The 12,920-nt window shown below is 37.8% G+C and overlaps 1 protein-coding gene and 1 non-coding gene across 2 annotated transcripts in view; both read left to right on the top strand.

Moving 5' to 3' along the window:
* cfap96 (cilia and flagella associated protein 96) overlaps positions 1 to 2,767 on the top strand; it is a 5,978-nt gene extending 3,211 nt beyond the window's left edge. Inside the window, exons 6-8 of the mRNA XM_088080653.1 lie at positions 339 to 524; positions 641 to 804; positions 2,164 to 2,767. Of these exons, the coding sequence (XP_087936779.1) occupies positions 339 to 524; positions 641 to 804; positions 2,164 to 2,218 (405 nt within the window). The 3' untranslated portion in view covers positions 2,219 to 2,767. The remainder of the gene's footprint in view (positions 1 to 338; positions 525 to 640; positions 805 to 2,163) is intronic.
* Positions 2,768 to 6,419: 3,652 nt separating this feature from the next.
* On the top strand, positions 6,420 to 6,621 carry LOC121948580 (small nucleolar RNA SNORA74). The gene has a single exon (XR_006106169.1). It is a non-coding gene; the product is annotated as a small nucleolar RNA SNORA74 (small nucleolar RNA).
* Positions 6,622 to 12,920: the final 6,299 nt, after the last annotated feature.

The following is a 12,920-nucleotide window of genomic DNA, read 5'->3' as shown; positions in this document are numbered from 1 at the left end:
GTGGCCCAAAAAGGTTTTTTGGTCACATAGCCACATAGACCATAGACTTACAAAGAGGACATCTATAAATCAGTGGAGAAATTCTTTTGAAAATCACAACCTCTGCAAAATAACTTGTTTCACATCAGAATTTGTTTGATTTGTTCTGCTAACATTTGGGAAATCTGGTAGCCGACTTGGCTAACTTAAGTCTTTCATGCGCCTGCTCTATATTACTGTTTTAAATATAGGCTTTTAAACTAGTAAAAATGTGGCATCAAAAACTGTTACATTTTGACACATCTTATTTCAGATTAAGTTTTAATTTTCAAATGTTTGCGTATGTGTGCATGATATAGAAAGAGGCAGTAATCCATCGCTCCAAGGTCAGAGATGGTCCCTTCAAACTCAACCTTCATCCCAGAGATTATTTCCAAGGCAATCCATACCGCAGTGACAAGCCACTCCCACCAGCAAACAAGCCCCTCCCAGCTACACAGAAGGTCTCTGTAGTCCCCTTCAAACCAACGTCCCCCAGCAAAAAGGTGATTACCCTCATCAAAGAACGTTGGAGTGAAAAATCAGTTGTTGACAGTAACATTGACATATGTCTGGTTCTACTCATTTCTCTGAGTGTGTATGTGACCGTTTCTTGTGTTAGATTGGAGGAATGAAAGCGGGAACATTTGACGCTTATCCCTCACACTCTGCTGATCCATATGTCGTTCGCCGTTCCAAATCGACCAGTCACGAGCCGATCTTCCGTCCAGCTCCTGGTCCTAAGAGCATACCTGTCAAGAGTATCATCACAGTCAATGTTAACAGGTTTGATCCCTGTCTCTATTATTGATCTTCTCTCTCTTTGTTCTCTCATGGAGGGCTTTCAGGTGACACAAATCACCCTCATGAGACCAAAATGACTTTCATTTAAAGGAAAAATCTCCCAAATTTAAGGAGGCATCCTATAATGGGGCATTTCTATAAAGTGGAACCATCTGAAGCTGCATTAAAAGTACATAACACTTAAAAATTTATTTTAGGTAATGTGGAAAACTTAGTGGGAACAAACTAACTTGTATGGGTTATCAACTTAAAAACTTAATAATAATTATTAATTATGGTAATTATGGTTATTAGGCATTTAATTAACATATTTATGAGCACACATTTTTAAGTTGATTTATTGTTAAAAAAAAAATACGTTTTTCAACATAATTTAAATAAAACTTTACAGTGTTATGTACAGTTACTAGAATTATGAACACAGGTTTTTAAGTTGATTACTAGTAAAAATGTAATTGCTCCAACAATCATTTCCACATTATTTAAACGGAATTTTAAAGTTGTTAACATTGTGAAACACTTGCAGTCAGGTTTAGGCAAGAAAACTGCCTAGGTTTAGCAAAAAGATCATAGTTTGGCTTAAAATATATAAGCTTGTTATGGGGTTATGGGTAATGTCATGTGATGTAAATTCATCATGTCAGTGATGTGCCGCACATAGGTCTACATGATTTGCATGACTTTGCGCTAAAACAAGGTTGATGTTTGCTTTTAGATGGGAAACAAACGGCCATCTCCTGGAAAAAAAATCCTATGTTTGTTTGACTTTCTGGCTCTTTACATCAGTTTGTTTCAGTGTCAATTCTGTCATTGATGATTTACACTGGAGTTACTTGAAAGTGGATGGTTGGTTCAACAAACCACACCTAACCAAGTTCTTTTTGTCCTCCAGCTGATTGAGGGGTCAAATAAAAAAAACACTTGTGTGTGTCATTGTGAAGGGCAGTTGCAAACAACATGTTTTGTTGTTTAACTTCGACAACTAATTATTCCAGGAGCGGCTTAAGATATCACAAAGTTATTTAGGGGGTCTTATGTCAGTATTATTTATTTATTTATTTTTTATTTGTTTGTTTTGAAATTAATAAATGAATAAAAAATAAAATTAAATAAAGTGATGTTCAAGAGATAGAAAGACTTCCGTTTTTGATACATTCTTTGAAATAACATATACATTTTGAGGACAATATGAATAAGTCTAAATTTGATACATTGGATTTCAGTCTCTGGCCAGAGCTTTATTAGTTACCAGTATTCTTTCAAAATTGTCAGAAAAAAGTTTTAAGAAATGGCAAATTGAGCTGAATCTTGTTCTTACTTGTTTTCCATCTTCTTTTTCAGGAGTGTTCACTCTGCAAACTACACCTCAACCATTCCAACTGTGATGACCCTCTGACTCCATTACCCATACTGCACCAGCACCAGCTGACTTGAGTTATTTTATAGCTTTTGTTTTTGTTTTTCTGTCGGCCATGAGAATCCCCTACAGATATAATACGATCAAAAGGTTTTCATCCCAACATCCTGGAAAGCCTTTTCATTCAAAACCCCTCCCAAATGCCACCCCACCCATCCAGTCATTCTACGCTGACTGTACAGGAACTCCATCACCTCTCTCAAAACAGAAGTATGAGAGAAAGACCAAAAAAACTTTTGAAATTGGCAAAATCAAAGGCAGAGGAAAAGGGTATTATTAATATTTATGTGTCCAGTCTGGTGATCAGTTGTACCATCATGCAAAGGTGGATCTTCCTTTTGGCAACCTGGCTTCACTGTCACTCAGTGAGGTCTCCTTCTTATGGCTAATTAGCTAATTTACATTACAGTGAGGTCAAAGAGTCAATGCTGGCAAACACCAACTGATGTATTACCTTGTGTCACCTCATATCTTCTTTTTCAGGATCTTAAATACACCACAAAGACTACATATGAGATTCTGTCAATAGTAATATTTATTTGTTAGAATCTAAATGGAATATAATAAAAGTATGTTTTCTTTAGTGTAGATTCAACTGATTTGCATTTTTGCATTAGCCACCAAAGTAAGAAACCCACCTGCAACGAGCAATGTCGGAAAAACACTGATTTGGATCATAAAACTGCTTTATTAAGTGTTTTTACCTATTTGTATTCACCTGGTCCATCTGTTTTGGACAGCGAGAGATCTCTATGGATAATTTGGCACCTGGTGAAAACCTCCTGATCAGTGAATACTGAAGGAATTCTAACCGGGAGATGTTTTCAGATGGTTGCCATTTGCAGTCCTCACCACCCCTAAATCTTCCAAATTAATCCCTAAGAGATCCTTATCTTAATGTCAGCTATGAGTATGTAGCTCAAGTTATTCTAAGTTGTAGCTGATTTCTCCAGTACAGGCACACACTCTGAAAATGAGGTGAATGAGGTTATATTTTAATGAGAAAAAAATGATAATGGGATAACTCACAAGCAAGCTACTGTATCTTCATAAATAAAAATTACATTCCACTTGCTAAACAGAACAGGCAGTTAGGAAAGATATAATACAGTATAAAATCTATATTATTGTGAGCACTGGATTTGTACAAAACAGAGCAGAAATAGAAGTAACTAACAGTTCCTAGAACATTCTTTAAAGGTTGCAAATAATATAACCATATGGGAACATTTAAAGTACATTCCCTGAAAGTTACCTGTTTGCTGGGTATGTTTTTGCTGCCTTCTTGTTTTTAACATATCTAATTAAGTACCATATTTGAAGAGTTTTTAAAAAAAAAAAAAAAAATCAAGTTGGAGACAGTCAATCCCTTTTTTTTTTATAAGGAACTTCCTAATTAATGCAGCTACTTGTTCAAAGAAAATATAAAATAAATTGTTTATTTGTAACTTCAGGACAGAAAAAAAAACATTATTAGACAATTTATTTTTCTATCTAGAATATCTTTTTTATTGTACAAAAAATGCAAATGGCAAATACATTTTTCCCTAATCCATAGAAATCACAAGTCAGTATGTGTAAACCTCTCCACCAATGATTTTCTGTATCCATCTGCTGCGTATTCCTCTTGCTTACTACAACTCAGTATTAATTACTGGATAACAGTACTAGTTGAATTATACATTGTGAAAAGTCGACAAACATCTTCCCAGTGTTTCATCAAGTAGGCTCAGTGTATTATGAAATAATTTTCCGTTGTAATATCAACTTCACTCAAGAACATACAGTCAAATCGCTCTACAGATAAATTATCCATTATAAATTTCACAGAAATTGTAATAGTCTAACATTATGGCTCTTAGCAAACCACTGACAGCCTCTGCATACCTCTATACAGATTTCTTCAGAAAAAAATATTACAGTGAAGCTCATCACAACTGTTATTAAATATTGTATATTGCATTGCATTAATTAATGTTAGTTCAAGTGTCGCGTAAATGCATTTGGGGAAATGAGCGGAGCTTCTGTAGGCTGTTGTGTTGTTCAGGACGGAAAAAAAGGCAGGTCGTGCATCACATTAAACGATCTTTGAAGAGAACTTCACTTCCCACAATGCACAGCGGCTTCCTGCACTTTATAAATTTATGCGTGACTCCGACTCTGTCTCTCAGTCTACCAGACTCATGGCGGAAAGAGGGTTGACAACGTACCTGCTAGCTAAGGTAAGCATTTCACCAGTTGTAGCAAGTGTAAGTGTAAATATAATAAAAAATAACTTATGTTAGTTATCAGTGCCTGTATGAAGTATCTACAGAAACTATGTATGAATGTTTTGGGTACTAATATACTCATGAAACTGTAGAAGTGCGCAACTTCAAGCACGTGTATTCACTATGTACCGGTGTGCTAACCATGCATGCTTAACGTCCCGCCAAATGTTTACGGTGAAAAAGTTATGTAAACGTGGAAAAAAAAAGTCCGAAACAGCAAACACTTAACCTCTCACGTCTTGAAGGTGACAAAGGTTTGATCTGTTCAGTCGCAAACGTTACCCGTGGAACTCACGAGACGGTCAGACGTTGGCTAACGCTAGCATTAGCCGCTAAAAGCTAACAAGTCGCCCTATCCGTTTACAAGTCTCAGGCTTTTGAAAATAACCGAAATATCTCAAAGGCTTGCTCGATGCATCCTTGGAAAATATGCGTTTTTCTCAATTAATGCACTAATTAACAGTTAGTGTAGTCTCGGATAATATGGTTGTTTCTTTGAAATAGTAGGGTTTAAGTTTAGCTACATGTATTAACCAGAGTGTTAGACGATGTTAAGGTTGGAGCTAAATGTATATTTAATCAAAATTTTAAACGGCAAACGTTGATGGTATAACTGCATGTACATGGCTGCAAACATGCATTTTCCCCAAGATGTAAACAGAATGGGTAATTGTGCGCACGGTGCTTTCTGGTGCTTGACAGGGTAAAACACTAATATGGTTTGATTGTGGCCTTTATCGTTGTGCACCATGTGACGTTCACGTTGTCCTTTCAGATGTGCTGCGGGGTCTCCTGATGAACAGGTCAGAGGGACAGTTATGGGATAGAGCCGCCAACCGAGTCCTGCAATGCCTTTGGGACTAAAGGTAAATATACAACCAAATTATTACAGAAAGTGTTAGCTGTCATGGCATCTCTTGTTAGATTCAGATAGCACAGATTTAGTGAGGTGATGCTGCACATGTGACAGTGAGTACATTGTTAGGGAATGGGCCTCTGCATGAGACTCTGCTCAGGTTTCTCCCAACCCTACATTCAACTACTATAACAGAACAAGGGCTGGGAGATATGGATTTAAAATGATATTGATGTTTTCTGGTGTTATCAGGATGCCTGATATATCTCTTTTTTTGACATTTCACTTATATTAGTAAAATACTATTAAATGAATTGGAGTAGGGCTGGATGATATGGCTTTTAAACAATAGTTTGTCCATATCTTAGTACACAAAATATCTTATTTTGGAATCTTCTAACTACTGTAAACTACTAAAATACAAAGTTATCAAATGAACTACAGTTAAAAAATAAAGCAGCTACTGCCCTAAAATAAAGTTACATAAACTGCTGTTGTAATAAAGTTTAATAAAATACTGTAATCATTTTGAATAAAGTGAAATTAAACAAAGTGCTGTTTTAGTAAAGGTAAATTAAGTATTATTTCGAATCTAAATAAATCAAAGCGGAACCAATGGTGCTTTTATTTTGAAGGACCCAGTTCTTCTCAGGCTGAAAGAATTAATGTTCTGTGGACTGGAAGCTTCCACTCAACAAGTAGACTTAGCAGAAAGTTTAACTGTTACTACCACCCCTTTAAACACGAGGATCATTAACTGTGAGGTGGCATCTAACAACTCTCCATAGTTTACAAAGATTTGGAAGTCGCAGTTTTGCAACATCGTCACTAAATGAGACTACATGGTCATGTCTGAACACCACAGGAGAGAGTGTGAGAACTGAAAGGCCACAGCGAGTCTCGTGAGTGCCTTAAAAAACCATGACAGCTTTTACTTTGTTTGCAATATGGGCATTTTAATATATCGCAGTTGGAACAGCCGCAAAACATGGAGTATATTCGATATATCGCCCACCGATACCAGAATCCACACGGCTGTTCCCTCTGTCCCGCCCCCAGCGCTCAGTCAGCTGACCAGACGGTGTGTGTGTCTGGTTCAGTGTTACAGTGCTGGTAGAGGAAGTCTCTGTGTCTGCTCTCAGCTCTGCAGGGTCTGTTTTAGAGTCTGCTGCTGCCGAGCCGTCACAGAGCCTGGCCCAACGAGAGTGGCCTGTCCTGATCCACAGCAGGGCAGGCCTAGTGCAGGGCCGCACATTCACACAGGCGGCCTTTCCATTAAAGGCTTTTGGTGTAGCGTCTTTGAAGCCAAAAATTACCACCTATAGTCATGTACCTAGATCCTAGATGTGTAGTGCTCTTCTATGTGGGCGGGGGTTGTTTGTCAGCAGGACTGGCTTTATTTCCTTTTTCAACGTTAATATGGAGTGAAGTCTGCACCCTGTTTATCATCCACAGAACGCGGCTGCAGGAAAAAAAGAGCAGGTTACAACGAAAGTCTCTTTGGGATTTACAAAAAAGTGGTTTTGTGCATTGGCTCCTTGTCAGGCAAGAACAGGGGTTAAATATGCCTGAGCACACTGAATGAAGCTCTGACAGTCCCGTGCATTTTTTTGAGTGAGGATTAGATTCCACCTTAGATGTTTTTGACAGTTGGCTCAGTGAATGAAACTTTTTTTTCTGTCTCCAGCTGCTGCCAAAGGCTGCAAACATCCTTTTAGCAATTAGTTGTTAAAAGGGCTGATAACAATGTTTGGAACCAATGTGCATCTTCAGTGAAATTGAAAATCTTTCTGTCAATATTTAGAGTTGAATGTAACAAAATCCAAAACAAAACTGTTTAAATGTGTTTAGTAAATGTTTAATCAAAACTGAAACTGTGAACATCATGTAACAGCAAGTTCAAAGCCCCTTTTTATCAAGTCAAGTGAAAAATTCAATAAAAATGATAAAAATAGCTCCCTCATGTTTTACAAAGTAAAATTTCCTCCTATGATGACACTTTCTTTGCACCTTTTAATTGTTTTTATCTGTGATAACAAACTAACATAGTGATACAGATAATTGGCAAAATGCAAAATATCGGCCTCTGTAATCAGCCAGGCCAGCAATCTGTCGACCCCTGCTGTCACATTACCGTTTAATAATGTCTGAAAAACCACCAAAAAATGGATTCTCCTCAGACCAATCAACAGACTGCTGTGTTTCTAGCTCCACCTCTTAAGTACCAGATCTGTGCTCGAGGTACCCCAAGCAGAGGGCTGACCAAAAATGGGAAAGGTTCCAAATGTTCTGAAGGTGCCATCCACAGCTTTCACAATTGACACGCAAAAAATTGCAAACTGAACTGAGCTGACTGTACTCAGTTGATGACTGTAAAAATGGTGTTTTGATGGTCAAAGTGACTTTATATCGCCTGTTACTGCACTTTGAATGGCTTCTGTCACAGGCATGAAAGGATTTAAATATTTCGGCTTAACTCAACCTTTCCCATTTCTCCTTCAGAATTTAAAGCTGTCTGACAACGCTTCCCTTCAGTTGTCAGCACAAGACTGTAAATTGTGAAATACTGTCATGCCCATGTTCAATAATAGTGACTGCACAGCTCCATAAATTACAGTATCTGCTTTTAATTTGAAATATGTGGTAGATACAGAAATGCATGTATCAGTGCTGCAGCACGCTGCCTGTGTGAACACTGATGTGAGCTGCAGCAGTTCAGTGAGGTAGCCGTCACACGCTGCTCACGCATGCGGTGTGGTCCAAGCGTCTTAATGAAAACTCAAACTGTCACTTACTACAGCCTGTTCAGACACGTAGGATAAATTATTAAGTCTTAATTAAAAGTGTGGCTCTTACATCTTTAAAGCTGCACTCTTTGAAATCCCTGTGTTAATATGAAAGTGATAAACAGTCCCAGTCCCAGTAGAAACTCTGTCCCAGTTCTGTCTTAATGGTTTGCGAAGCAAAGAGCTGCATTCACATCCGATGTGTTGGTTCAACTTGTTTTAACCTGTTACTGAAAATCAGACAATATCGACTTAATATTATAAGATTGCATCTGACCTTTTTGTCAAAATTGAAATATTCATAAATTCTTACTCTGTGACAACTAATTCACATTTGAGGTGGGTTTTTTTTTGTTTTGTTTTTTTTAAACTTTATTAAAAGGGTTCATATCATTTTCGCTAAATGAAATGCAAAAACTTTGCAGCTAGATATCTCAGAATCCCTCAGAGTGCAGACAGAAGCTTGTAATTCTAAGGCAGCGAAATGATTCCTGGTACACTTTTTACACATTTCTGTTTTCTCTGAATGTTGCAGGCAGAGCCTCCTGAAGCTGCTCAGCGTGAGGCTGACAGTCACGCTGCGGGCTGACTGAAGGTAAGAGGCACAACCACTGGTACCTTTTTGAAGAATTATTAAACATTCATGTTGCATGCTGTGATGACTCAATATAACACATCATGCTGACAAACACCGTGGTGAGGCAAAAACTCTGAGCATAGCAGCTGACTGTCAGCAGAGCTCAGCCGGCCGGTTCTAGTTTTACTGACTGTGCTTCATTTCTGTCCAGGAGCCAGTGCAGCAGCTGGCCTGCAGGGGGCGCAAACACCTGAGAAGAAGTGAGAGTGGCCCAGGTGTGTATGAGCCGTCAGTCTGACCGCGTGTATCGAGACAGTGTAAACCCAATCGTGTACTGCCACGGCAGAGTCTCCTCCTCTCTGCTGTGGAATCTCTGTATTGGGAGAGAAAGCTCAGGACTTTGGCACAGGTTTAAGTAAAACCAGTTTACCAGAACCTGACTGAAGACCTGAAACACACTTCTGTAAAAGTCTATCACACTTAAACCTGGATATGAGCTGTCTGCTAATACTTGTGCTTTGTGTTTACAGCGTGTTCGGTGTCCTCTACCAGTCTGGATGAGTCGTCGGTACCCACACGGTTCAGCCACGTCTGCTCAGCCTGGTTGAGGCTGTAAATAATATATTTTTTAATACATTTGCTGGAAAAAACAGAAGCACCGAGCAGTCAAATTTTCATGCTGGTTTTCCTCCATTTTCCTGAGATAAGAATTTTCTTGATAAGAAAACTTTTCCCCCAAGATGACAATATAATTTGAGTTCTCAAGATAATGACATGATTAATTTGAGATCTCTAGATAACAAATGAAAATGTTAGTCCGGAGGTTTCAGTCACGATATGTCATGCCATGCTGACTGATAGATGTCCTGGCCAATAATTCAAATGAGCTTTTTTGTGCTTTTTCTGCTTTCTAGTCTAAAATATATTTTAAATGAATGAAAGTCAGAACAGGAACTTTGACGTTACCTCTGGACCTCATGATCTGAATCAGTCTGATCCTCACTTGATTTGTTAGACCTAGACACAAATTGTCGTTTCCCCCATGTGATGCGCTGATATTCTGCTGCTCCTCTGATGTTGCTGCCAATTTTGCTGCCAAAATTATCCAGTTTTCTCGGTAGAAAAAAATGTAAAAGAGATTGGCCGTTTTTATTTCATCGCGCCTCAAATGAAATCGCGTCGCGCCAGACGCTCCAGTTTTGACGCTCGTACAAAAACCCCAAAATGGGACTCGACGCGCGACGAAATCGCGCCGCACATCGAGCCCGCCCAAACAACAACATTTCTTCCGCCATTTCATTCTCTCGTTGACCATGCCTGAGATAACCACGATCGCTGCACTGTACCTGCTCTGGAGAAGTTCCCAGCGTCGTCTGCGGGCTAGGCGCCGACGTCGGTTCTGGGTGCATGCTACCCTACGGAGGCGGCCTGGTCTTTCTTGTTCCTGTCCCTGTACAAGGGACAGGAACTGTCGTACAGCTCTGGGTGAGCGGTGACGGCGATGATAAGGTGCTCCTCCATTGTTTCTGGCGGTTTGATTAGATTTTGCGAGGGAACACCAGGACGTCCATACAACAGCACGTCGATGACGATCTCAACGCTGATAGGCTGTCGCGGCGCGTCTTTACGCGACGACGCCGCAAAAGTTCAATTATTTCAACTCGAGCGTTGGACGCGAGGCGTTGGACACGACGCAAATTTTGCGTCCAACGCGCCGCGCAATCGCGTCCATCGCGTCGCCCGGCAAAATGACGCGTCAAATCGCGTCTTTGCATTGACTTTGTATGTAATCTTGAGGCGCGATCATTTTTCATTGCGTTTGGTGGGTACACGCCGTAAGGCTTCCGTAGTATAATGTCCTGAAGGCATCACCTACATTTAGCATTTAAAGCAAATAATTTTACTCAGCAGGATATAAAATCTGTCTTTGAATTAAATGCATGCTAAATTGTGTTAAGATGTTTAAATAAAGGTTGAGCTTGCGTTATCACAATGGTCTTGTTTGGTAAATTGTCTGAATTCTTCCAGAATTGAATCAAAATCTAAATTTGTCAGCAAATGAGACAAGGTTTTACAACTGTCCTCAAAGCATAAAAACATGCATAGTATTATTTCAAAGTGTCAGTTTGGGCTTTTGCTGTGGAATTTTTAATTAGTACAATTTTCCACTTGATGTCATTTTTCTCAAATTTCTTTGCCATCTTTGGCATATGGAGAAAATAGATGCTGTTTACACTCAGAGCACTGTCAACGACAACTAAAATAATCTAATTTGCATGCAGTATATTGAAAATGATTGATATTATTTTAAAAACAGCATGATGACAAAAACTTAACAAAAAATTAAAAGGGTTAAAATTCTGAAAGTTACTGAATATTTGATATTAATGAATTAGGACTGCTGGTAAAAAAAACCAAAAAAAACAATGAAAGTAAATCATCGTGTATATAGTATGAGAGAGTGAGTATTTCACACTGCACAAAAATACTGTATAAAAAATCAATTTTGCTTCAAAAATATCAAAATAGTAACAATATACTAAGCATGTAGTATGTTTAAAAAACAAAACAAAAACATAGTTGCATCATGACAAAAATCTTGGCATTTAAAAGGTTGAAATTCTGAACATTAATGAATATTTGATGTTTATGATTAGGACTGATAGTTAAAAGAAAATAAACGAAAGGAGAACATAATGTATAAAATTTTTAAAGCTTGATTTTGAACGGCGCATTTTGTGAGTAGAGCAATACGAGTGTGCGTAATATTAAAGCGGGCCAAAAGGGTTAAAACGCGTTTCCTTTGTTGAACAGATTTTCTAAAGTTTGAAAATGAAGCCAAAAAGAGATGCAGAAGTCAGGTTTTTCTTTCAGAGCACTTGAACTAGAACATGCTAAAAAGTTAAAATATATTTGCACAATAATGTTGAAATTAAACTGTACTCTAGTTTTAAGGAACAAATAAGGTGTAAAAATTAGCTTCATATATTATTTTGTTTATTATTTTTGAATGTTAAATTCAGCTGACAATAGCTGCACAAATGAGTGAGATTTGTATTTAACACAGTTTCAGTGTATGGCTGGGTGAGAAAAATATCTCAGGGAAATGTTCCAGCAGGAGCCCACAGAATATCTTCAATTCTTCCTGTCAAAGGCTCTCCGGTGTTTAAGATGAGCAGAGCTCCTCCAAAACATTCCAGCATTTGATGTTTTATTCATGGAGACAAAACAGTGACTTTTAGAATAAGAAAACAAAAATGCTCTGCCAGTTGTGTTTTACATAAAGGATATCAGGACGATTCAGAAGTTACCTTAAAGGAGCAATTTCTTTATTTGTCGAGTGAACACACCTGTGGAGTAATAAAAACGGAACCTGACTGTATGCCGAATTAACACCTAGACAGCAAGAGTTCATACGGCCAGTAGGTGGCAGTGTGGTCACACACAAAGGTTAATGAGTCGTACTGGTGCAGAGTTGCTGCACAATTCAGTAGCGTCAAATAAAACTATACTACATGAGCAGACTCTGACAGTGTTATTTAAAACATAATGACAACAGTAGCAAAATCATAGTATAACATATTGTCAAAAATGTCACAAAAGGTCATACTATCATATGTTGTCAAAATGTGATTACAAAAAAAAGTCATGCTATAGTATGCCGTCAAAAATGTAATAAAAATCATAGTGTAATAAGTTGTCAAAAATGTCTTTAAAAAGTCATATTATAGTATGCCGTCAAAAATGTGAAAAAAAGTCATTGTATAGTATGTCATCAGAAATGTGAATTAAATAAGTAATGTCATCAAAAATGTCACAAAAACCATAGTATAGCATGCGGTAAAAAAATGTCAGGAAAAAAAATCATATTAAAATATAATTCTTCCTCTCCAACTTCTCCTTCTTTGTCTTCTTCTTAAGAAATATTTAACTAATCCCCAGGGAAAATTGTGCAGGTTCTCTGATGCCAAGCATACAGAATATAAGTAGAAATAATCAGTATTAAAATAAAGATGAAGTAAACAAGTACAATTGAATTAAGATATAAATTTAAAAACAGTCAAGTTAAATATGAGCATTAGTAAAAATAGAAAATAAGAATATGTGCAATATGCTTCAGTTTTCACCAGTATGTAAAACTTAAGGTATGTAAAATAAGTTTAGTAGGCGATATGGATGCAGGAAACAATCC

This window comes from Plectropomus leopardus, chromosome 8 (assembly GCF_026936395.1).
Source record: "Plectropomus leopardus strain MGB_pleo_1.0 chromosome 8, ASM2693639v1, whole genome shotgun sequence".
In the NCBI taxonomy this organism is placed as follows: domain Eukaryota; kingdom Metazoa; phylum Chordata; class Actinopteri; order Perciformes; family Serranidae; genus Plectropomus; species Plectropomus leopardus.
Note: the sequence above shows the minus strand (reverse complement) of the source record. Positions and strands in the feature narration are given on the sequence as shown.